Consider the following 26,582-nt stretch of genomic DNA (forward strand, 5'->3'; position numbering starts at 1 on the left):
ATTCAGGTGTAAACTTCAGCCTAGGTTCATGTCATCCTTAGGGCATGACAATTTCTTAGCAACTCTATACATGAGCAAGTCAAAACCACAGGCTACATACTTAACTTCTATACACAAAATATAGGAAGATTTGGACACTTACCTTAACATCACCCCAGCTTGGCAGGCCACAGACATACAAACTGACCCGTAGAAAATGCTGAAGACAGACATTCCTGTAATAATGTCTCTCTCCTAGGCCACAGAGCTTTTGTAGCTCAGAACCAGGCACCTGAGTGAAAAAGGGAGTCGTGGCCCCAAATTTCTTTCTGCATGTAGCCACAAAGTCCCATGTAATGGCTCGCACCTCACCCTTCTTTTAGGTGTGGCTGCTGGAGAAAGTGAATGGTGCCTACAGCACCCACCCAGCCCTGCTCTCCAGGTAGAGAGAAGGGCTTGCTCCCTCTGACTCACTGCCAGCATCTCTGTGGATCCCACACTCCCCCCTACACAGTGGAGCACCCTCAGCTGACATTATTGGAGCGAGAACCTATTTCACCTTTGTGTATTATTTAAAGACATTCCTTTGGGCTGTGAGGTGTCATTTTGTACTCGTTTCAGGTTCAGGAATGCCTAGAACCCAGTTCTCCAGTTTCCTGGAGAAATGCACTAACGTCTAGGTTAGTATACAAACAGTACAAGGGTGGTTCCCTGAGGCACAAAGAATATCTGCTGTCACCTCTTCTGTATATAGATGTGCATAAGCAGATGTCCTAAAATGAAGATAAGCATTCAATCACAGAGTTGCACTTAAACGCATTTCATATGACTCTTACTGAGGCTGACTCCATCTCCAACCATAAAAGAAGGAAAACTTTTACATGTCCTCTCTTTTTGCTGTATCATACTACTTGTTAAAAAAAACCATGTGCTGAGCACTATATAAACAAGAAAATTAGGGCTGTGCCTATGTCCACGTTCAAGGCATCCTGAAGACTTTGCTTTCTGTAACACCAGGTCTCAATGTGTAACAAACTCTAACCATGATGTAATTGCACATTAAGTGTGACTACTTCTTAAACACAGATCCTGTTTGTAGAAAGGCTACGGCATTAGAATGACAAGCCAGAAGTAACAGGGACAAATCCTGCTTTAGCTTTGTCATTCAACACTTACTAAATCCAATGTGATTATTCATAAAAGGCCTTTTGCATTTCCTGCTGAAATGAATTGACAATTAGCTTACCAACCCATTGTTTAAACCCTCTGTGAAGGACATTGCCTCTGTAAAAACCCATCAACTCCTCCTGTCTTAAGTATGCCTTGCTTGCCTTCTCTGACTCATTAATCCTATTGACTTAGGTGTTGCTCGCTTATCAGTCCACTCTTCGCAGGTGAACAAAGAAAATTTTGTGCAAAAGCTGCTCTTATTGCTTATAGTTAATCAAACTTCACTGATTCAGATCTCACCTCCTCCCAGCAAACCCAGATGTCCTTCCAGCTTGCAGATAATTACATACATGTACTGAGCACTTGTCTGAAGCTTTTGTATGTGTTGTAGAGCTTCTCTGAAGCAGACAGCATGTTGGTGCCTGTGGATTCTCTGAATTCCCAAAGATGGGAACCAGATGCTACCATAACTACCCATACAAAAAATAGTCTCTCCCTATTAAAAAAAAAAAAAAAAAAAGCTCTTGAAGGACTTTATTCAGATTTTATGAGCCATCAAGTGGAACAGCTTTTGCATTAGTTTCATCCCAGTAATTTTGAAGCACAGATATTTGCCCCAAAGCCTTTACCTTCAGATACAATATGGTTTTTATTTCAGCTTCAATTGCTAACTTCTCCTTTTAATTTACATCTCAAAATGTTAGGATGCTTTTTTTCCCCACTCATGGTTTTTACTGATCCACTCATGTCAGCAATGAACACCCATCACCTTTGCTGACTGACATCCTCTACCCAAGAGACAAATAAAGAAGTAAAGCATATGTGACTTTTGGACAGCTTATTTTTATTTTTTTTTTAATGATATAGACTGATATATTTTCTGATACAGATAAGAAAAGGATGGACTCTTAAGAACAGGAAAATAATGCATCACTAAAGCAGATGTGTACCCAGAGAAGCTATGAAAAAACCCCAGATTCCCATATCTTGTTACATAAAAATGCAAAAATGAAAATTCCAGATACTGGTAGTTTGAAAAATAAAATAAAATTTAAAAAAACTCTGAAAAAAACCCTACAAAATCCCACATCGATTAAAATATTTACTTGTTAATCACTCCTACCTAAATTAAGACATTAAGAACTACCTTTCTTCAAGGCAGTTGTTTCTTGTGCTTTGTTACAGCATTGCTGTCTGAAAGAGGAACAGAAATGCTATTCCGTGTTGCTGCACTTACACAAATGAGTGTCTTCCCAGATTGTTAGGTGAGGCTGTTATGACTCTCTAATCTAATTTATCACATAGCAAAAGCAACATTAAATCTCTTAAAGCCTCCCAAGCTATGGTTAACTCCCGCCTTTTTTGTTCAAATATAAATTTTAATTTGAAAAATATACACTAAGAGAGAGCTCTCTGCTAGTTTTGTTAATTTCAGAAGATCATTGCCCTCTCCTAAACATGCACATTTCATTAAGATTCTGAGTTTGTTTAGATTCAACTTCCTGCCGTTACATCTTGACATGCTTTTGTCTGCTAGACTGAAGAACCTCTAGTATGACGTTCCTGTCCCCTGCACACTGTCAACGTATCTCTCTCTAAATCTGGTTGATAAACTAAAGTCAAGCTGTTGGAAGGCATGTTTTCCAAACTTTTAATCATCTTAGTGTCTCTTCTGAGGCTTCTCCATTTTTTTCAGCATCACCCTTGACTGTGGACATTAGAACTAGACAGAGTATTCTAGCAGTGGTTTTATCTAGTCCAAATGCAGAGTTAAAGTAACTTCTCAGTCTCTCTTCATATGTTCCTATTCTTACAAATATTCAAGAGTTGCACTACTGTCCCTCTGTGTGCTCATATGCAACTAATTAACCAAGACAGGGATCCCTTCCAGTAAGTGCTTCTCAGTACTTTAACCTCTATGCTGTGAGCATGGTCTACATTCTTTAGTGCTGGATTTATGACATTACATTTGACACTGATGTAACACCTACTGTTGGCCCAGATTACTAATCTATCTGTTACTAATAGCCTTCCCAACACAACCTATAAGGTTTAACATTTTTCCAGTTAGTGCCCTATGGCATTCTGTATCTCTAAAGAATCCCAACAGGAGGAATTTAACAATTTCATCTAGTTTAGTCTGTTTAATGCATTCCCAATTTGCTTTGCATTGATATAATGTATTAATTGAGAATTCACAGAGAGTTAACCCAAACAGCTCAGTGAAATGCAGATAGATTGCACTGGATCAGTTGTACTTTATTAACATGTAATCCTCTCTGGAAAACCATTTCAAGCCAGTTTGACCAACACCGACTTTCCATAAACCTAAATTTATTGGCAATTTTTTTATTTTTTTTTTAAATTGTATCCCCTCACAAGTATTCTTTCAATATCTCTCAATATTATTTCATAAATTGTAGTACAGAATTTTTCTCTTCAACTTATGAAATCAGAGGATTATTTGTCTCAGTTTTCATTATGCAAGTCCACTTCTTAACTTCATGCATGCAGAGAGAAGAAAAAAAAACACCAAGAAACTGAATGAACCTGAAGACTCTTACAACTCCAAAGATCCAAGAAATTGTATTTTATCTTGTGATGATTAGTGTCCCACTTATGACAGGCAACAGCTGAGGTTTACAGAAATGCCAGGTTTGGAGTGCACACCCTACTGTGGTGTCCTGTAGAGAGACCCAACATAAATCCGTTCAAACAGAAAGTCCACAGCTAATTAACTGACCTGAGCTACAGCCTGTGGAGCCCCTGGGAAATTGTGAATAGTGCTGCTATCTTACACATTTTAGAAATACATGGTTGGATATGACTCAGATGTCTTTTGCCTTGCCCAACTTGTTAGATATTTCCACTGATCACACAGCTGGATTAAACTAGTTCTTTTTAAAAAGGGTTGATGCTGGTGTGACAAGGGACAAACATGGTTGAAGAGGAGAGCTGGAAAAAGAATAGCTATTGCAATGAGAAAGCTTACTTTCACATTTGTTTGCTTGTCCTCCAGAACAAGGCTATTTCAGAATTTCATACAGTGTTAATATGCTTCATCCTGGGCAGGTTACTAACTCAGCTTGCTTACAGGTGGCTTGAATGACAGAGACAATGCTGTCCAATTTCTCTCTACATACTTTTTCCTTTCTAATGAAAGACTGGTTGATTTCTACTGATATTTGCATACAAAGAGGTATTCAGAAAAGAAAGAAAAATAAGTTCTGCTAACATTGTTTTTTTGTCTGGTTAGATTTCCAGAGTTTTATTTATTCGGCATTCTTTCTTAGATTCAAAGAGATTATTGCTGTAATTCTCACAACAGAGTAGCTAGCTTTTTTCCTTTCTCTCATGACTGTTGGGGTAATAAAACCAAAGATTGCCTCACTAGTTATTACCAGTAGTTTTTAGCCCAGTTATTCAAAGAAATAAGGATAACTAATACACAATCTAATTGAACCTCTGTCTACACCATACAAGGGCATTTGAATCCATTGACCAATTTTAACTAGAGCAGATCTTGAAATCAAGCCTCTATTGATTTCCTGAAAATAGACAGTTGAATAGAAGAGGCAGCCCCCTGTCAACACTTTGACTAAGTTGCTGCCAGTTCTTTATGAAACAACAGAAAATACACTTGAGAAAAAAGTCTCTAGAATTCCCCAAGCATTAAGAAAACCTCTAAAGCTACATGCCAAAGGCATGGAATCTCAAGAAATTGGTTCACAGAGGAAATCATCTGTTAGCTGCAATGCCCCAGTAATTACTTGTTTCCTAAATATCTATAGTAATTTTTTGTTTTCTTCTTTAATAGGTCTTTCTCTCTCATGAGAGGCATCTACTAGAGTCAAACAAAGATGCATGGAAGAAAGCTCTAGAGCCCCTCTCCTCCATGCAATGCATGCATGTAATCCTGAACATGAGTTACTCAAAAGAGACCAGGCCAATCTTTTGAGTGAAATGCCAATGGACAGCAGCTGTTAGATGGTATCATGTTTAATCTACAGCTGATCAAAGAGGTGAGGTTCTAAATCTCTACTTGCTACAATTCACCTAGTCATGCATCCAGGTGTACTGTGGTTTTATCGTATTTTATCACCACATCACAGAGGTGCATATATACAAGCCCAACTGGCAGTTGTCTACCTAAATGTTAAATTACTTGGCAATAAACAAATAAATCAACATTTCAAGCTGTTTTCTTGTTGGAGTTTTTATTCAATGAGCAAGGAAAACTAAGTCTGTATTCATTTATTATTGTAAGGAAAAGCCATTCAGCAGTTGAATAGATTGCTCTCAAGGTTAAGAAAACACTGACTCTTAGAGCAGGGAGTGGAGAGCTCTACAGACAGGGTAAAAATGACAGCTGGAATTTCAAGGCCACTGGGGCAGCACTGTAACAGTACTTACTGTAACACAAAAGCAGAAATCAGAATAAAAAGTTTGCCACTCTGAACTTCCAGGTGTTTTAAGAAAATGTCTTGTTACTATGGATTTATGATCTCTTTGAGTGAAGGTTAGCTTGATGGTGTTAAAAAACAGAGGGGGGAAAAAACAACTTGTGCTGCATATAATTTTCTACTATAGGCAGTCCAACTACATCAATTCGTCTTTCTTTCTCCACAAGCCAAGATACAGACACCATAAATCGGAACTCTTATGTCAAGGTTTAAGGGAAGCAAGAAATATGCAAAACAGTAAATCAAGATAAGGTTCCTGTACTACAGTTGGCAGTCACAACTATACTAGAAGTCCGGAGATTAATGCTGTCCATTTTTATTTCCACTGCTCTAAGAGTAAAAGGCAAGATTAAAAATCAGGAGTCCTTGGAAACAGGTGCTGAGAGATTACTGCATATGTTGCTAGCAATTTTTCTCTGTACATGTCAGGTGCAGGGAAAGATAGTGCCGAGGGAAGCCAATAGCCTCAGTCCCTTGTAAGTTTTCCTAAATCAGCAGGGAACAGGTGTTTACGTATCACAGAATCATAGAATGGTTTGGGTTGGAAGAGACCTTAAAGATCATCTAGTTCCAACCCTCCCACCACAGGACCAGGATGCTCAAAGCCCCATCCAACTTGTCCTTCAACACTCCCAGGGAGGGAGCATCCACAATCCCCCTGGACAACCTGTTCCAGTGTCTCATCACCCTTATACTAAAGAATTTCCTCCTAATGCCTACCTTCTTCCAGCTTAAAATCATTACTCTTCATCCTCTCACTAGAAGCCCTTGTAAAAAGCCCCTCCCCAGCTTTCCTGTAGACCCCTTCAGGTACTGGAAGGTCACTATGAGGTCTCCCCAGAGTCTTCTCTTCTCCAGGCTGAACAATCCAAACTATCTCAGCCTGTCTTCATAGGAGAGGTGCTCCAGCCCTCTGATCACCTTTGTGGCCCTCCTCTGGACTCGCTCCAAGAGCTCTATGTTCTCTCTGTGTTTAGAGCTCCAGAACTGGACACAGTACTCCAGCTGGGATCTCATCAGAGCAGAGCAGAAAGTGAGAATCACCTCCCTTGACCTGCTGGCCATGCTTCTTTTGATGCAGCCCAGGACACAGCTGGCTTTCTGGGCTGCAAGTGCACATGGCCAGCTCATGTTAAGCTTCTCATCAACCAACACCCCAGGTCTTCCTCCTCAAGGCTGTTCTCAATCCATTCTCCACCCAACCTGTATTTGTGCTTGGGATTGCCCCAACCCAGGTGCAGGACCTTGTACTTGGCCTTGTTGAACTTCATGAGGTAGTATGGGCCAACCTCTCTAGCCTGTCAAGGCCCCTCTGGATGGCGGCCCTTCCCTCCAGGGTGTCGACCTCACCACACAGCTTGGTGTCATCAGCAAACTTGCTGAGGGTGCACTCACTGCCACTGTCCATGTCACTGACAAAGATGTTAAACAGCACCGGTCCCAGTACTGACTCCTGAATAATGCCACTCATCACTGTTCTCCATTTGGACATCCAGCTGTACTCTGGCATGCCAAAAAACCTCTTGGAAATTAGTCGGCAAATCTACCCTAAGTTAGCCTCTTCCTTTGTGATCTACTGAAATTATCAGGAAACAACAACATGTGTCAAGAAGTAGAATAGAAGCTACCTCTGTTTTAGGATAGTCTATGGAGAGCAGCATTAGTTCAGCTTCCAGATACCTAGGTACTTCATTTATGTGTACATATATACACATTATATATAATTACATATAATTATGAAAATTAGGAATACAAATCCACTAATACCTTCTTCCTTAGCAAACCACTAAAATAACCAGTGCCTCAGTGTCGTCAGCATCCAAGAGAGTTCCTGGGAATGCAAAGCATTTATCAGTACACAATATCCAAGGCTTAAGTTGCAGGAAGAATGGGGCCAGCAGTGTCGTTTACAGGTCTAAAGCTTCTTATCTGTAATAGCAGCAATCAGTGAGGTACAAACTGAGAAAGCAAACTTTAAGCTAAGGTAACATCTTAGAAACATTAGACAAAGGCCATTGCTAACTACCAAAGACAGGAAGTTACCTACTTCTGCCTCAATAGAGGCTACATAACACTGAGCATCCACAAATCATGTATATTGCATCAAGGAGATTAAGTAAGTGTTTGCATTACTGGCCGTTTCCATTGTAATATAAAGGGTTATTGACTCTAGGATCTGAAAGAGATGGACAGTGTTTCTTTACTAGCTTAGTGGAGTGCCTGGGAACCATAAACTTTCATGCAGTTCTACTTGAGAAAATCGGCAGACAGAAAAAAAGAAGGGGAAAACACATAAGTGTATTGTACTACCAAATAATTTTTTAAAAGTTTAAAAATTGAACACAACTGATCATATAAAAATCAATCAGGCAAATGAATTCTAGATGGAAGTTCACAAACTTGTGTATATAAAAAAGTAAAAATGAAAATTATGCAAAGTTGTAGCACACAGGTTCTTACAGGAATCAGAAAAACTAAGATTCTGGGTTTTAGAAACAATTAATATAATGAATTATAGAAGATAAGACATTTATTTTAAAATCATCTCTGAAGCAGAAAGAGTTTTATGGTATGTGTCCTTTGCTTTATAGAACTAGATATTTGCAAGATGGAATTGGGGACTGCATCATAGAGAAACAACATAACTTTCCAAAGCAAAAGGAGGAAAGGAGAGCTTTACTTAGAAAATTACCAAGATTTCTCAAAATTTTGACAGGTTAGTTAGTTGCACAAGAAACTCTGAATCTAGATGAATATTTCATTGATGTCATTATTCAGTAATCGCCATTATCATCAATACAAAACACACCACACGTGGGGCAAGTGCAGATGAGAAAACACTCATCCTGTGTAGTACAGAGAAGCAGGTGTGGCATATTTCAATGCAGGTGTCACATCAAACTAACATACCTTTTATGGATTGGAATTTTAATTTCTCTGTTCAGTGGTTAATAAATTGTGAACTTTTACTTCAGAATGTTCTAAATTATTATTTTTTAAACCTACTTAGTCCAGAAAACTATAATTGTTACTTCAAGGTAAATGTCCCTGTACATCATAAGTGGATTACTTTGATAATAGAAACAGGAGGAGGATTTTACATTCTTTTTATCAGTTACACGCTTTGGGGCTAAGCAGATGGCACATCCCTAGAAGTGTGGTATTCTACAAAAATCTAAGAGTAATTGTAGCTTATTTCTTTTTATAGTTCCATGGATCACTCCCAAAATCCTGTTAAAAATCAAGGTCCATTATCTGTATTTTAGGCAGTGAATGAAATCTATTAATCTGCAGCCAACATATAGTGGATCTAATCAGCATGAAGGTTCAAATTATTTCTGTTTACAGCCCAATGCCAAATTAAATGTATCAACTAGATTTCCAACCAGGTCTAGAAATGCATGCCCAGTTAAGCTTTTGTTTAAGTAATGACAGCATGCAAGTATCCAAAGATTTAGACACCATAGCTTTGGACATACTACTTACACACTGCCTGAGAGAAACAGACCTAGTCTAGAATCTTGTTGCAATGAAAATATTTGAACTGATTCAAAAAAAATGCCATGAGGAATGTGTCAGCTTGGGGGGGTGGGGGAGAAAATAAAAATTAACAAAACACACATTACTGGAAGTTGTTTGGGACCCAAGATAGAACTACTAGGAAAAATTAGAGATCATTCAAACAGCTTTGCTTTCCCTCATGCAGACGTAGCACTTCAAAACTAACTTCTTTTTTTTTTCCCTGCATATCAGATCACTACCTCCACTACTCAGCATTGGATATTCTTGCACGTAGCTCATAGTCTTTCCTGCCAGGATGCTTTTGTTTACACTGCACCACAGAAAAAGAGTGTTCTTTATGCCCCAACTGTTAGCTTTCTTTGGCTTCAGGAGTGTCAAGATTCACTTTTGATTGGCATTTACTTTATACATATGAAATAACAAGGGGTAGAAACAGCCTTTTACTTAGGACTCTTATAGCAATGGCGAGCACAGAAAAGCAGTGACCATGAACAGAGATCTCCTAAATTTCTGATTAATGTTGATCAAGTATGAAAAATCAGCCCCTGAAGTTGTGCACTCAATCTTAGGTGCCAGTTGTAAATATATTCTTCATGGTCTTTCAGGTTGACTGAGATCGTTGTGATTGAAATTTCCCCCACTAGTCAGCTCCAAGACAGGCTTTGAAGGTAGAAATATTTGTGAAAATGATTTACAGATGTTTTTAAAGCTGCTGCCAGCGTTCCTGCTGAAAGACAGTCTATGGATCTTTAATCTTAATGTTGTTCTTTTTACATATTTCATATGCGTTACATGATGAGAATGCAGGAAAAGAGTAGAAATTCTCATCAGAGTTTTTAATACTTAGTTCTTCAAAATGTCTGAGAGACTGGCCACAATTTAACCATTAAATTTCACTTGTTAAGCTAATGAAAGAAAATCCTGTTAGGTTATGCATAGTCTGGACAGCAGGAAACCAAAATATGTATCCATTGAAGACTCAGAAAAGAATTTTCTCTTAGAGACATTGAGGTCCCTGCTATTTGACAAACAGGACTTCTCAAGCAGTGCCTAAACCAAGGAACCACTGCATGGCTTGAAAGAGCAGTTGAGTCCACCATTCTTCAGCATGAAGAAACACTCATCTGAGCCATCTGCACTTCAGGTTGTTTAAAAACATTCAAAACTTCAGCAGAACTTTCTTCAGAAAGGTGCAGAGCATGGGGCAAGCATCTTTCACTCTGACAATGTTCACAGACTCTTTTCCTGAAAGGTCTTTCAGGCCTTGGCAGCACCAATACCCTGAGTGTGCCTACATAGCCTGCAGTGCACCTGCCCAAGTCACAGCAGTACCAAGTAGAGATTCCTGACTTTGCTCCACATCTGCTAGTGTAATGCTTCAGCCACACATCAAATGTTTCTCCCTTGGAGTTTTCCAAGCCAAAGCTGGGCTCTGGGTATTCCTCTGGTAAAGGAATACCCACTTCAACCTATTTCCTTCTCTACTAGCCGCTGCCTCTGTCTCTTACATGGTTTTGCTGCACATGTTCCAACAAACCCTCTGTTGCAATGCCAGGAAAAGTTTGTTTTTCCAACTTCCCTCAGACCTCTAAAAAATTCAAGCCAGGACTTCAAAATGGTGTGATTAATTTAAAACAATACACAGTCTTTAAGGAAAAACCCTAATGTTTCTGGATTATTTGCCTTTGAGCTTTGAAAATTTTCACCATAAGCAGAAAGATTGTGCAGACAAGCTCCTTACTTTAAATTTCAACAAAAGTCACAATCTTGTACCTATAATGAAAACCAGCAAACATCAAAAGTTGTGTGATAAGGTGATAGTTTATCACATACATGCAAAAAACAGCAAGGCATGAGATTCAAGGTTCTGGGGTCTTTGGAGTGCTAAATCATCAAAACAGCACAGTAGCTGTAACAAGAGGGTCTCACAAATTGTGTCCTCATATAAGCTTTGTAGTTCATGCAATATGTACCAGAATGTTTAAAAATATTAAAAAAGGATTCTCAGGAGTAGAAGGAAAAACAGTGGAGCATTCAGCAGCATTTTGTACACAACATTCACTATGTCCCTTTGAAGTAAGGCACTGCCTTACATCCTCCAGCTGCCAAACTGCACAGGGATGGGGAATGAGTGTGGAAAGTGTCATTAGCAGTTTTTCCAAGAATGGAGGTAATTGTAACTAGAGCTTACTCCATGCAGAGTAGCTACATATCAGTTATACATGAAGCTAATTTTTTTCTTATTTTTGTCTCAAAATACTAAGTTTTTTTTTAATCTGAATATTTCTGCATTTCATTTGAGAAACATGACTTTGTGCCTTGCTCCATCTAAAACAGTAGGATTGTGTGGTCCTGGGTAGCATTTAAGCTGTATAAAGACATGGAAAATGATCCCTAGAAAAGATTTTTCAGGCTACTTTTAAGATCATCAATATTCCCATTAGGCTCAATTAATCCCAACACGACTAGATCGTATTTCAGACTGAGGCAGGCTTTTGTTCAGGATACACTGTTCCACTTCCTAACCAGCAACAGGAAACAACTTTAAGACTACCATATAAACATATCTCCTCCTCAAAAGTTTTTACCTTTTTTGAGGTCCAAAGAGAAATGGGCTTTTATGTTTCTCCTTTGTCCTGAAGCAGTAAAATCTTTTCCTCTCTGAGGAAGGGCTTTTTCTCTCTGAGAAAGCAAGTTTACTGTGACAGGGCAAACAAGGAACAGTACTAAGATCCCAAAAAACCTGTAGGCACTGTAAGGACAACTAAAAGGCTCTGTTCCAGTTTATACTTCCTATAGTGTATTATCGTCCTTTAAGAGACTATTGAAACTCTACAGCCCAGACACAATACAGAAGCTTCTTTCAGGCAGGTTTACTTACGGAGTACACAGGCCAAAGCTGAAGGAAGAGTCCCAGAAATTTTCTCCATGTAGAAACCAGCACAAATAGGAAAAAGGTTCAGTGCAATGCCCATTGACCTGCTAAAGCTTCACAGAGACACCAGGGAGACGAGTGACAGAAGGTCCCTCCCTCAGTTCTTCTGGTACCATCAGCACTGGAATATACTTCTCCCTTAACTGCAGCTGGCACATTGTGCTTGGAGATGCAAGGCAAGAGACTAGTACACCTGGGACTGTGATGGCCCAAAAATCCAGAGCTTCTTGTGACAAAGATCCAACCTGGAGGCAACAGTTAGCTCATGTAAAAATCCTGAAATACTCTGTGATTTATTCTTCTTGTGTTCAGAATCTTCCCGTTATTTCACTTTCACTATATAAACTTATTGTGTCACAAACGTGTACTAGTAAGAAGTAAGATGATGCTAAATTAGCATGGATTGGAGGATATCATCTGAGATAAAAATGAATGCTAGCCCTGAACAGAAAGGCAAATTTGGTGTTTGTCATTAAAAGTGCAGTCAAATGAATTCACTCTCTCTGTCAGAATCACTATTAGAAATTCATTATTCATACTTGTATCATCTACTATTCATAAGCCTACCAGCAGAGCACTGTGGACAGATTTCAATGTTTGTTCCTTTAAAACATTCATATACCATCCCATGGGAATTCCGGTGTAAGTTCTCTTGCAGCGATATCCCAAGAAATGACAATTCACAGAAGCTGCAGCCTTTGTAGCTTGGAATCTGTCAGCTATAGATCATGCAGCATGTCAGTTAAGTATTGAGATAACTGCTAAGTCTCCCAGCTTTTGAAAAGACTGCATCTCTGTGCCCTTCAGACACTTCTCCATGGCTCAATGCCAGCTGTAGGCCAGTCAGAATCACTGTAGGACTAGTAGTGTCTGAGAACAGAAAAATTATGAGCTCCCAGTGTTCCACTCCTGATGTTTCTCAAGTAATTACAACCACAAGTTCCCCTTGTTGCTGTGACATTTCATCCATACTATAGCGTTTTAGTTAATTGGGGTTTTTTTCCTGCTGATGGATGGCTTTTATATCTGAGCTTCATCTGAGGTTTGCTTTGCTTGCTATGAAACTTCAAGTGAAATACTGTGGGACATTATTTAAATTTCAGAAGAGTATTTTCTGCTCCTCTGCTCCCAACTTCAGCTTCATATTAGCAAAGTCCAGTGGCTATGTAATAATTTCTTACTTACTGACCATGAAAACATCATGTGACACACATTCAAGGAAAAAAAGAAAAGACATATCTGGCACTTACTATTCCAGGTGCCACTTACTATCAGAAAAAGAACGTGTTTAGAATTCATATGCCTGGTAGGAGTGGCTGTTTCATACTGTAAACAGAGCACCATGTTAATGAGTTTGACAACCACTACCTTCTACATCATATTTTACAATATACATTTATATGGGTTCTTATGCTTTTCAAAAATGCAAATAGACACATAAAATGCAAAATAAAAATTAATCTACATTTTGAAATCAAGTTGTGGATTTTCTTGTTAAAAGGTCAAGCAATGAACAATTGACTTGGATTTGCTGCTTGAGCTGTGTAGCAGATCATATAACTTGAAGTCCAGAACAAAACTGACTTACAGAAGAGATATTAAGAGATACTATGCAATATCTCAAACCAGGCATTTTTTTTTCTTCTTTAGTAGAGTTTAAAAAAAAACAACAGCCTAAACATGAGACCTCTGCTGGGCCAAGCATACCCAAGAATTCACACCATCCATCAGCTAGAAACTAACAGAGTTGTACACAAATGCTGCGATTTACACTAGGGATTTTGAGAAAATTTAATTAGTTTCCTTCATTTCAGCAGAGTGTATTAAGGGCAAATGAATTCTCTCAGCATAAAACAGTGAACCAATGAAGAACAAATGAGTTAAGCCATCATCATAAATCAATTATGCTAAAATATGTGCTAATCCCAATCTGCACTCCAGTTAGATATTACCATATGAGTACATTCAGCAATTTTAATTTAAACTGCCTGCAGTTAAACAGAAAAGGGCAGCAAAACAAGATCACTGTCATTATTCACATTTGCTATTGCAGCATCATATCTGTAAAGAAAAAAATTGCAGCACTCCCCCAAATGTTCACTGGGTCTTCTAAAATCCTACTCTTAATCTTCCTATATGATTCAGTTATTGTGTCACACTGATTGAACATATGCAATCCTCATGTTTGTGAGGAAAAACACAATAGGAAAATCTTCTTTCCAGATTTACAGAGTTCAACAGTTTTATAAGTTTTCCATTTACCTTTAAAATAAAATAGAACAATGTGGAATTACTAATAGTTGGGTCACTGAAGAGAAGAAGTTAATCTGAATATGCCTGAGGCATTAACTCCAAAATTCTCTCCATGTTTTGAAATTCTGATCTCTCACTAGATTGGAAGTGATGTAAAAAAGCTTATTCTCTTGTTATTTCATTACTTTCACAACTCTTTCCAAGTCAATCTTCTCATTATTGAAAAACATTAGAAGACAAGGATTATTTCAATTTCTTCAGGACAGAAACTGAAATCAGAAACCTTAGCCTGCCAATCTGAAAGTGGAAGTCTTTATAATTTGCCTAGATGGAAGTAAAATTCAACAAAGAAGCCTGAAGGTTACCTGGCAAACAGAACTAGCCACTTCCAGTTAGCTCTACACTTAATTGCCTATCTCAGAAAATTAGTTGGATGGGCCCTTCTCATCCAGGGATATACGACTCTAAAAATGTCTCCAAATCTGTTATTATTCTGGGAGCACAATCACTTTTTGACCCAAATGAAGACACAAAAGAGATGTTTTACAGAAGAGGGTAGAGGTATCAACCCCATCTGACAGACAAATGCATACAGGTGAATTAAACAACATTTTCATGGTAAACCAGTAAGTTTGTGATAGTTCTGTATCAATAGCCATGTTCTGGCAAAGTGTGCTGTGGTCTCTCAACCCCACTTCTTCACTACAGAATCACCTCCTTTGAAAGCAATTCTGTTTCCAGAGAACAAAAATCTGAGAAATTTCTCTTACCTGGCAAAAAAGGATGCTGCCACCGAGGTGCCTGTGGATACTTCACTGGCAACATACGTGCTCTGGGAAGCAGGGAAGCTGTACAAGGAGGGTTTATCTGCATTGTAGCGGTTCAATGCTGCTTCGGTCAGGCCTTCTCGACTACTCTCTGTCATAAGCTGAGATATCTAAAGACAGAAAAACCAAAAGTGTCATCAGCTAAAGCTCACTAGCTGACCCCTCCTCATCCAAAAGTGCCTCTGGGTTGCAGAAAGAGGAGGAGACATTTCATTCACTATTTCTTTGCTGCTCTGTGAACAAATTTATTGCTTCTGTCATGCTAATCTACAGTACTTTGGCTCAGCCATAACCTTGTCTCCATTAAAACTAATGGGATAAATTCATCCCGTCACTAGAAATGTCAATACTGTCTATGGCTTTCCATCCATATGACAAGAAAAAGTAAAACACAATCCTTGCTTGGTTTTACCTCAGGGTACAAGAGAGACAGCTTAGATATGTGCAAGATATTTACTTCAGGAAAAAAAAAATACATTTGTTTGCCTTTGTAAAATAACACAGCACTAGTGTATTAAGTATTTTTGTTGACCTTTCTCCAGAAAAGTCAGTACACAGCACAAAAAGGAGTCCCTTGAGTTCCTGGACTATTTATCACCTCTCTGGCAAACTGGAATCATTGCCACTCACTTTCATTGGCTTCTCATAAGGTTTTAAACATCCTGTGATTTCATTCTTCTGATGGTCAATTTAACATTTTTTTTTCCTTGTTAGGAAGCCTCATCTCAGTCTTTCATTGTCAGAGAAAAGAAATGTAGTTCAACCAGCTTTGACCCAGCTCTCCTCAAATTAACTCAAAGATCTTTAATGATTTCAGAGAAAGCTGGGTGAACCCTGTTGAAGCATCTCCTCAAACCTTTAATTTCAATTCCTTCAATATTACTTCTGCATGAATTTACAATGGTGTGATGTCATCTATTGTACTTCATGCAATTCCTAACAACTTCCCTTTCCTCCTTCCCTCATTTCACGCACAAATAGCTTTTGTTCACCAATGCATATCACAAATTTGCAACACAGGCCTATAAAGAACCCACCCAAATTATTGTTAGCAATCATCCAAGGCAAGTTTGCAAGAATCAGTCTCTCACCTCTTCAATTTCAGTTCTTGTGCCTTCTTTCATTATCACCAGATAACAACAGAATGTCTTTGTGAGGTACATCAAAAAAAGTACTTGAGATCATCCTGTATTTCTTTTTCTGCTTAAGCTTGCTCTATTTCAGCTGTTAAACATCTCAGTTCTTAAAGGCAAAGTTGAAGAACTGTGATTTTTTATTTGGGAGGGGAAAATACATGATATGGCAACATTTTTTAGACCAACTATAAAGCCACCTTGGTTTCTTTTATAAAGCATTGTTATCCAATTTACTATGTCTAGGAAAATAAGCTAAGCATTTATCCTTACTTTACATATTCTTAGGTTAATCAACTTTAGTATTTCAAGAACAGGAATGCTAAACTAGCCACTCTATTTTATGAGAAGCAAGCAAAATTGCTGAAAGTGCCTCTATCATGTTAGTCACACACTGAGGCTTTCTAATTTACTATATTGAATGAGCAGTGTTCTCTGAAGGCTATAAGTGAAATCCTGAACTTAAATCATCTCATACTACTGTTAGACACAAGAATTTTGGCCTGCTGCCAGGATACCTCCCTATATTTCCAGGATGCAGGCAAACAAGACATTTGCTCTTCAGAGTTCTGCTAACCTATGTATGTCCACTTGGGGCATCCAATGCACTTGAGTACACTAAAATTAATTTCCTCAAATTTTCCATAATTTTTGCTAAATCAGCTATTTCTTTTTTTCAGGGAACTAGTACAAGATTCTGCCCTATCCCCTCAAACTAACCTGAAACCAATTTCATCACCTAACAGTTGGCAACTGCTAAGCAGACAGGCTTAAAAAGCTCTGCCTTCAGAGCAGAGTACACTTATAAAGCTAACCTCATCTTAGTCCATCCAGTTTATATACCCAAAATCAGGGATGGACTATCATTAACTGATTGTCATTTCTGACTATCACTTCCATGGCAGTCTGACAGCAGTGAAGTTGATAAGATGACTTATCTTAACTGCAATCTCAGTTGCAATCATAACCTCCCCATCATCTGCCAATAAAGATTTGCAGCTCCAGCTATGATTTTTCTGCAGCCAGATGTGCCGCACGGTTCTATTGGTGTCAGATTCCCTGAAGTTGCAATGTGGCACAGCTTCAGAAAGGCATGTCAGCCAACTGCAAAATAGGAAAGGATTTGTGTGTCTCTGTGTTTGAGACACTGAGAAAACATCCATCATGATGTGGGCATAAAAGCAGTAACTAAATTATTTCTGCACTTACAGAGACTTTCAGGTCTATCCTCAAGTCCTATTAACATGAAAAACACAAAAGCAAACAGCAGTAAAAAGCCTAAAACCGATTGTGAACGTTTCCTGAAAAGTATTACTCTCAGGCTTCCTCAAAAGCTGACTAGATGAGTAGACTCTGTTGAAAAGCTGACTAGACTCTTTTGGTTCTGAGCTTTTGAATAACTAACTCTCTAAATATAAACACTCCAAAATATTCAAATACTTACTTACTAAAGAGACAAGAGATTCTTTTAGAAAGATGTAAAAATAAACCATTCTCCCTCACCTGTGCACTCAGAAAAAAAAAAACAGGTATTAGTCAGCAAATGGAATGTTAATGCTTTTTAATAAATGGGGATTAAGATCTTGTAACACTTGTGTTTAGGTCACATTTTCTTGTAGGAAAATGCAGAGGTGGAAATAATCAAGCATATTTACAAATTCCTTATTTGTGGAGTACCACAAGACAGTGAGAGAAGAGAGATAAATAATACTCATTTTAGGAATTGCATGTACTACAGACAAATGCAGAATGGGGTTGTTTCTATATGAATGCAGGCTTTTCATTAGTACTGCTGTTTTATTGTGCATCCTACACAACAGTCCAAATATTAGAGGGATGGTCAGCTGCGCAAAGTGCAAGCTGCAAAACATCTGTGTGATACTGACCACCAGAGCCTGCTGGGGAGGCAGCAGCTCTCCTTCCTGTTCATTCACACAGCTTGCTTTGTTGCAGAAAACAGGAAACTACTGTTGACGTTGATATTGATGTATTATCTGTGAAAAGTGGCATTCCAGTGTAAACAGCCATGTCGGAAAGCACTCCCAAAACTGCCCTGGATGGACACTCATAATGGGGCATGTTGGGCTTAATAAGAACCTTCTTGATCCTGAGCGTCCAGTACCACCACCTGGTTTCTTTAGCCATGCTCTGCCAGACTTCCTGGACAAAAATCCTTTTCTCAGCATGGACTGTCTCAGAACTAAACTCCCAAATGCACACACTGACTGTCCTTGAGCTTCACTGATTTACTGTTTGCCTCAGCAGGGACACTTCTTACTTGACAGTGTATTAGAAGGATACCAAAATTGGAACACACTTTATGTTACCTAACACAAAACATAGAAATATTAAGACAAAATAAGAACTGACTTCAGCCACAAGTCCAGGGTCTCATAATATAAGAATGATTTCCAGTTTTACCACTTGCTTACTTTGTCTATCGATGTGGGATTTTTCAACAGTGAAATGTGTCCAGAAGCAATGAAAGCCAAAATATATCCCTGAATTTCAAACATTCTCCTGTTCCTTATCTGGGAAAACTGCTATTCCATTTGCTGTTATATAGGTTAAAAAGCCCCACAGAAGGACCTAGTGATACTGCAACACTCATAACCTCAAGTCGCTCTGTTGCTATCTTTTCTTTCTATCAAAGCAAGAAAAAGGTAACAAACTAGAACTTGATATTTAATTATAGAATTGTCCTTTTGGTCACACAGCCAGCGGAGATGAAGGGAACTAAGTAAAATTCTGGGCCAGGCTGGAAATCTTTTTTGTGTCCAGTACTTGTCAGAATATTGTTTACTCTGCATAAACTTGTACACCTGGGTCAATCCCCAGACTAAGTACCTCACTAGACACATGCCCACAACATTTGACTAACATGTCCTCATTTATTCCCAGAGTTCAATACAAACACATAAATTAGTGGGCAGAAAGATGTCCAGGTAACTCATATATCCAGAGGCTACTGACTTTGAGTCACTTCTACTATGTTTATTTATTTTGCCTCATAGATCAGAGAGCATTGAAACAATTTAAACTATTATACCAAGATGAAGAGTGGGCTTTGGGAGTAATCTGACCGTCTCATTTACTCTGTCCTCCAATCACAATACCAAAATATCCCTTTCTCCTCTGACATTGTGCTTACACAAATGTGAGTAAATGCATCCAGGGTATATAGCAAGCATTTAGGGAAAAAACAGTCCCAGAATAGGCATTTCCAAAGCTCTTTGAGAATTTTTTTCCCCATCACAGGTCAAAGGACATAGCTGAAATTCATACTTGAAATATGAACAAACTCAGCCTCTTTTTTTCCTCTTTTTTTAGCCCCAATAACGTATGCCTGGCAAATCCAGTGCATAGAAATCTGCTTCTTTGGTGCCACTGTCTCTCTCACTAGACACTGTTTCTCAATTTAAGGAGAGGAAAAAAGAACAGACTCCTCAATCCTCTTTGCCTTGCCTTCTGTGAGTACCCACATATGATATACATGAAATTTAAGATCAACTAATGGGATATATTTTGAGAAATTCCTTTTTCAAATTGTTGGCAGCACATCACTGCCTGGATAAGCAAAAAAGACAAAGCATGGAACAACGCAACCTTTCATGCCTCAATAAAAACCTTTTAAGTGCACATGGAACAAGACAGATGTCCCTCCCAAGGCCCCATTTTTTCTTCACCTGTCTCATAAAAGCAAGGCATCCATTACCTTCCTCTTCCACTGCTTTCTGACAGTATATAGCAAGAGCTGGAGATAAATCATCATTTAAATTCTCTACTTCATAGGAAAAAAAGATGGTTCTGCAGTTAAACCACAGGTGCCAGCCAGGCTAGATTCTCTTCCTATTCCAATTAAAGAGTTACTCTGCGCATAAGACTTGCCATGATGCAGTATGAGGTTAATTATATTTCTGTAAAGGTGTTTTACAGTTATGCTCATTAAGGTTTCTAAAGCTCCTGACTGAGGACTCTCCATTGAAGTTTCTGTACAAACAGAACTTGCTGTTTTTGAAAAGATGTGAAACATCCTTTGGTCTGGAAGTAGCAAAGCATTCAGGAACATCCCCAAAATTCAGTTAACATCAATGACTGACGAGTTAATTAGATGTATAGAAATGTATCCATGTCTGAAGCCAAACTCAAGACAGAAATCTGAGTTCAAATTCACTATAAAGCAATCCTCAGTGTCTAGAGGTCCTACTCTCAGGAGAGGAGACCACAGCTAGGAAAAACTGAATGCAGAAAGCTCTCTTTCATAAACACATGCACTCTCATGAATGACTTACTTGGCAGTCTGCTCTTGATTCAGAGCAGCACTGAATTTTCCGCCCAATAAACACTGAAGAAATTACTTCCTGGTTTACTTGAGACAGCAAATGTCTATATTAACCAATAAAAAGGTTTTTCTTAAAGACCCCCTTTTAAAAGATGAGTTGAATGAAACTCTAAAGCATACCTCTGTCAAAGCTGTAACACACCAAAAACATCAAATTCTTATAAACCTGCTTAGAATGTAAGCTTAGCAGCTTAATTTCAAGTTTTCCATTACATAAAATCAGGTGTTCTGGCTCTTACCTAAAATATTAATCTTTTACGTTCTGACCAATTCCTTGTTGCTTATCACAGTTTACTCCCAGTCATAACAGGATAATGCTATTCTTCCTGTTTGGCTCAAGGATCCTATTTTCTGATCTATGGGAGTGATGAAGCAAGCACTGGAAGAGGCATCTCACAGTACATCATCCACATGTCTTTCTTATGACACATGTATAGAATACCAAATCTTTTCCATAAATTAAGCAACTCCATTTTTCCTAGGCTTGACCTCCTCCTACTAATTCTTACATATTGAGGCAAGAACTCTAATTTGTAAATTTATTTTGAAAACTCAAATAATTCTTCCACTTTCTTTAGTCTGTAAGAATTCACAGTCTGATGTGACAGTATGGTGGACTGCAGAACAAGATAGAAAAATATTCAGTCTTCAGTAAGCCACCAGCTTCCCAGCCACTATAAATTTCAGCAGAATTACAGTAACTTGCCTATAGAGAGCTGAATCTCTTCAGCAGAAGGGAGGTTAATTAAGTGAATATCACAATTGCGCTTCCCTTCAAGAAGGCATCTCTCAACAAGGGAATGTATCAATATATAATAGGTCCTCTTCCTATAATTTGGCTATTTTTTCTGAGCCAAATCTGGAAATACTGACTTCATCCCTTTTCCCCAACATGGAACTTCCGCAATAAATTCTCTGCAGCATAAATTGATGTATGGTAGCATTCAAAGAACAAGGTGACAGCTGGGTTCCACTGTGTTTGATGCCAAAACAAAACAAAACAACAAAAAAAAAAAAAAAGAGAGAGAACTATGAATAATTTGACATTTATTATTTACTACTAATTACAACATTTACTTCATTTGCATAATTTTAAGAGTGTTGTTGGAAGAGGTTTGCAGGTAAAAATAGTAAAGGGAAATACTTAACCATCAGTTTCAGATACCATTGTTAAATACAACTTTAAATGCTTTGAAATAAAACTGGTAGAGGGCTGACTGAACTACCAGTTCATGTGGGGTTTCAGGGGCACAGGGGGTAGAGGGAAAGACAAATCTTATCCTGCTCACGTAACTATCAAATTACTTTTAACACATCCTTCACAGGGCAAAAAGGAACAATTACAACATTCAACCAGAAAAACTTGAAACTGGTGGGGATTCACTAAGTCAGTAATTTTTAATATACCACAGAATACTAAGGACATACTTCACATCTGTCACAATTCACTCATTACAACAGAAATGACATTTAAGGAATTATTCAGGACAAAATCCACCTTTAGAAACAAACAAAAAAAAAAGTGAAAAACCAACAAGTTTCTGTATCTACAGACACTGTAGATTGCACTGTAGGTGCAATAACCTTACAGCACCTTGCCATTTGATTATGAACTTTTTCTCTCATAGCACAATACTAAGCTAACATAGCTCAAGATCACTGCAACCACTGATACAGATGCTGTGTGAGCAAGAGCAAAACAGCAACTCCTGATAGCCTTTTCCTGTCAAAAGAATGTGTTGTATGAGGAACAGGATGAAAAAGGACGTGCATAATGTATGCTGCATTCAGTTTCTTCCTTGGATGTAGATATTATGAACACTGCTTGTGAATACTGAAACTCTAGGGGGGGTCCTTGGGCATGCTTTCCTTCTGCTGTATTCAAATTTGCACACACAAAATCTGAAATATTGATCTAGCAGAAGGGGCTACTGTAGTGGCAAAGCTTTTGTGTCTAAACACAAAACAGCACCCCTTAGAAAGAGTGAGCTTTTTCAAAGGGGGAATCATTGGGATGGCAAGAATGCTGATTGTGCTTTGCATTTAATGGAGAAGAGTCAGACTGTATTAAGCATAAACTACTTTTATTTAAACACCACTTTGTTACTATGGCAGCACACAGAGCTTAATTACAACCTCCAGCTTCCTGCTGTCCAAAAGAAAGATGACCTTTGACTGTTGCAGCCACCTCCCATATCCCTCTATAAACAAAACAGCTATTTAACACAGATCAAGGGCACTCCTCAGCACAGCTGAAACCCCTGTTCATGCAGACATGGCACAATCTCCCAACAAAAACTCCAATGATACAGTTAGTTCCATCTCACACTCAAGACCCCATACTATTAAATATTTTACAACAAATCACTGAATATCCTAAGACCAGCTACTTAGAGGCTGATGCAACAGCTGATCTAACATCCAAATAACAATGGATTTCTCTACTGTACAACCTTTTCCTCTGATACTTCCTCCTAAGAGTTCTGCCTTACACAACAGTACTTTTGAAACTTTTTATTTGTGCTGTATTTTCCACTGTAAATAACAACGCTAATTTCTGAGCCGTCCATATTCTCCCTCTCACTTTCACGCAGGGCACATTGATGCCCTAGCTTTGAAACTGAAAAGCAAAGCAAACCAAACAAAACCAAAATCCGACAGAGCAGCAGTACTGCCTGAAAATCTGTGAGCTTCTTCTTGAGCACGCTCTCCTCAAAAACAACACCAGAACTGCATTGGCAAAATGGAAGTTTGATTATACAACAGGAAATCTGCTCTATTAAGCCTGTGACAATGGTTCATTTGCTTGACCAGCAAAATCCCATACACACCGTAACTTGGTAAATGTTAAGTTGATCCACAATCCCAAGCAACTTCCGCCACTGAGACATGAGGGATGTAGACTCATCTTCATCTGTCTTAGCAATGAATTCACTTTTGTCAGTTTGCAAATGCCCTGCAAAACTAATCCATAAAAGTAATAGTACTCTACGTACATCAAAAGAGTCTGAAACAGTATTTACCAAGCCCACTCCTTGCTCACGAATTTTGTACCGAAATACTTATTAAGCAAAAAAAGCAAACAGTGGAAAAAATATTAGAGGAGGGGAAATTACATAATCTGAAGTATTCAGGACAGCTAATATCTACCCCATGTGAACTTAACTCTTGTACAGAAGTTGCAGATTCTAGTCTGCAGTGCTCCTTTAGTCTGAGTGATGTAGCTTGTAAATTTTATTTATTATTACTTCATTATCAAACTACTTTCTGAAAGGTAAGGTCTCTATACCGTGTTAAAAAATACAACAGCTATCGTAACACACCTACCTCAATAACCTCCATAGTTTCTGATGTCCATTCAGGATGATGGCAGCCTCTCCTGTTCCTCCCCAATGAAGGTACAGGCAGGATAGCCATCCTGGGGTGCAAGGCTGCTCACCCTCCACACCCCCACGGCTCCCCCAGTGAAGTAGGCTCCCCATGGGCAGCACCCTGCAACACTGTCAGCTATTCCTTGTGAGGAAAGCAGTAAAGCATCTTCAGCTAGACCCAAAAAGACCTCTTGTTCATGAAGCTCCATCAGCTAAGCCTCTATAGATAGAATGGCAATATAAGGGTCCCCAGCTGGCATCCTCCCATACTTACTCTGCAAATGAAAAACAGGAACAGCAGCTAGCAAAGAGAGGTTCTGGTCTCAATTTTGTGTCTCTAAGCCTTTCAGCAATGCAAAAAGATGCTGTGCAGCGACACAATAAAACTGCTTCATTTCCTGTCAAGAAGACAACATGGCAGTTTGTGGGAAGACAAAGGCTGCCTCTAGCTTTCAGAGGTTCTTTTAAATCTACTTTCATAAAGTTGTTAATTCTCTTAATTACCTGTATATCCTGCTGCTGCATTATAAAGCTGTGCAGCTGGAAATTAATTGGATCTTTTTCTACTATGACTTGTATTTGCTATCAGATTAGTAGCATTTTATAGGATAAAATGCCTTTCTTTTGTGCAGCTCACTTAAAGCTGATCTGATACATCCAGATTCAGCAGCCACACTGTAATCCTTTGTTGTATCAGCTACCTTTTAAGACCTTGGTGGCCAGGCTAATTGTGCTAAAATAACTAGTGCAGCCATGAAGAGTTTGTGCAGACTATGAAATATGAATGTGTCTGATTTCTTCCTGTCTGTACACATGGGTCAGCAGCTAAATGAAGTGACTGCACTTTTGAAGCTGAGGCACAAGTCTCTCTAGCTCACCATATGCAGGAGTAATACATTTGTTATGAAAACAAACTTTCATTTCTCTGATCAGTTACTAACCTGCCAGCAATGTCAAGACATCATAAGAAGTTTGAATCTTACTGTAGCTGTTCCCCTATCACAAGCAGCAATCTGTAAGCCATTGACCTTTCACTTGTCAGTTGACAAGAACAGCTCTAGAAGCTACCAGACTGTGTCAACATGTGGGCTTAACTTAAATGACATTATTGACCCAGAAAGCAACCTCTTCCTATAGCTAGCAAGACAGTAAGCAATAAAAAACACCATTAGTTTTTTCACACATAGGTGTATAAATCAGATCATTAGTCTTTATTTAAAAGACCTATGATCAAGTTCTACCATGAAAACACAAAGAGAGAGAACGACTTCATTTCCAGCATGAAAAAAATGACAGGTTTAGAGATTTCTGCAATGATTATTGCATAAGAATGCAGCACAACAAATTCAGCCCACACACATAATCACCTCAAGATCTGATCTTTTTTGGGGGTAACATCACTACACATCTGATGGGTCTTTTACCCAGCTGCTCATGGAAAGGTGCATGGGTTTGACTGCTAGGCATCTAGCAAATGCCTTGAATCTATTTAGAAACCGGTACCATTCCAATGCCTTGTCCAGAAAGAAATAATGAAGAACAGCTTTTCTTAAACTGCTGCCAAAGGTTTAATTATACCAGTGCTGGCAGATACCAGAGTTACACAAATTGTCATCTCTGTGTGTTAGGTCATAAGACTATCAGCAATGTACCTTTAAAGGGAGGAATCAGAGGGCTTTAATCTTGCATGAGGCATGAGCTTCTGAGCAAACAGAAAAGAGGTGCTTGCAAAGAGTCAACACATGTAGATGCCAGGCATATTTTGGACAAAGCAATATAAAATTCTGGGAAATTGAAGCTGAGGGAGACTGAGGAATCCTCCTCAACTTATCAAATATCCTAAGATTGAAGATTTATTCTGTAGCATCATTTTCCACACACTCCTAAGTAATCTTCACACAAATACATTTTTAAAAACTGATTAAATAAAAGGTAACCTCTAATCCCAATGATTGTTAATACTGCTCATGCAGCTTTCTCTTTTGCAGCTTCAATGAAATATTAACTACTCATCATCTGAAAGGACTCTGAAGAGAATCTTGTATATCTTGATCCATCATTTACTAGAATAAAACATAAGGTGCACGTTTGAATGCTTTGTTCAATTTGCATCTCTCAAGGCTCCAAGTACCCTCAGTTCTTCTGAAAACCCATTGCAACCTGCAGGCAAGACAAGAAAGCTTGAAAAAAAGAAATAGTGTTCAGATCTTAATGTCTACTCATTAAGTTGATACGTCCCTTCCCTCCATTTTAGTTTGGCTTAACCAATGCTACAACATGCTTTCCAGCATATTGCCTACAGTAAGATATCTCATCATAAAAGAGCAATTTGTCTCGTTCCTGAAGAAGAAAGAGCCTCTTCTCCTTGCTTTGTTTGGGTTCAATTCATGGGAATTGTTTACAACTGCAAAGTACCCAATCTAATACATGAAATTTAGTTCTTGAAATGTTAATATTGGCTTAAATGCTCACAAGGAAATTAATATTACTGTAGTTGCCCATATTGAGATGAACCATTCATCTTATCATTTGTAATGCCATCAAGGAGCCAGTTTTTTGCTTTCCAAATACTGACTAATTGACAGTG

The 26,582-nt window shown here is 38.5% G+C and overlaps 1 protein-coding gene across 1 annotated transcript in view; it reads right to left on the reverse strand.

The window, feature by feature from the left end:
* KIF26B (kinesin family member 26B) overlaps positions 1–26,582 on the reverse strand; it is a 295,702-nt gene that overhangs the window by 162,283 nt on the left and 106,837 nt on the right. The window contains exon 4 of the mRNA XM_051615283.1: positions 15,093–15,259. Within this exon, the coding sequence (XP_051471243.1) occupies positions 15,093–15,259 (167 nt within the window). The remainder of the gene's footprint in view (positions 1–15,092; positions 15,260–26,582) is intronic.

This window comes from Apus apus, chromosome 3 (assembly GCF_020740795.1).
Source record: "Apus apus isolate bApuApu2 chromosome 3, bApuApu2.pri.cur, whole genome shotgun sequence".
NCBI classification, from domain to species: Eukaryota; Metazoa; Chordata; class Aves; order Apodiformes; family Apodidae; genus Apus; species Apus apus.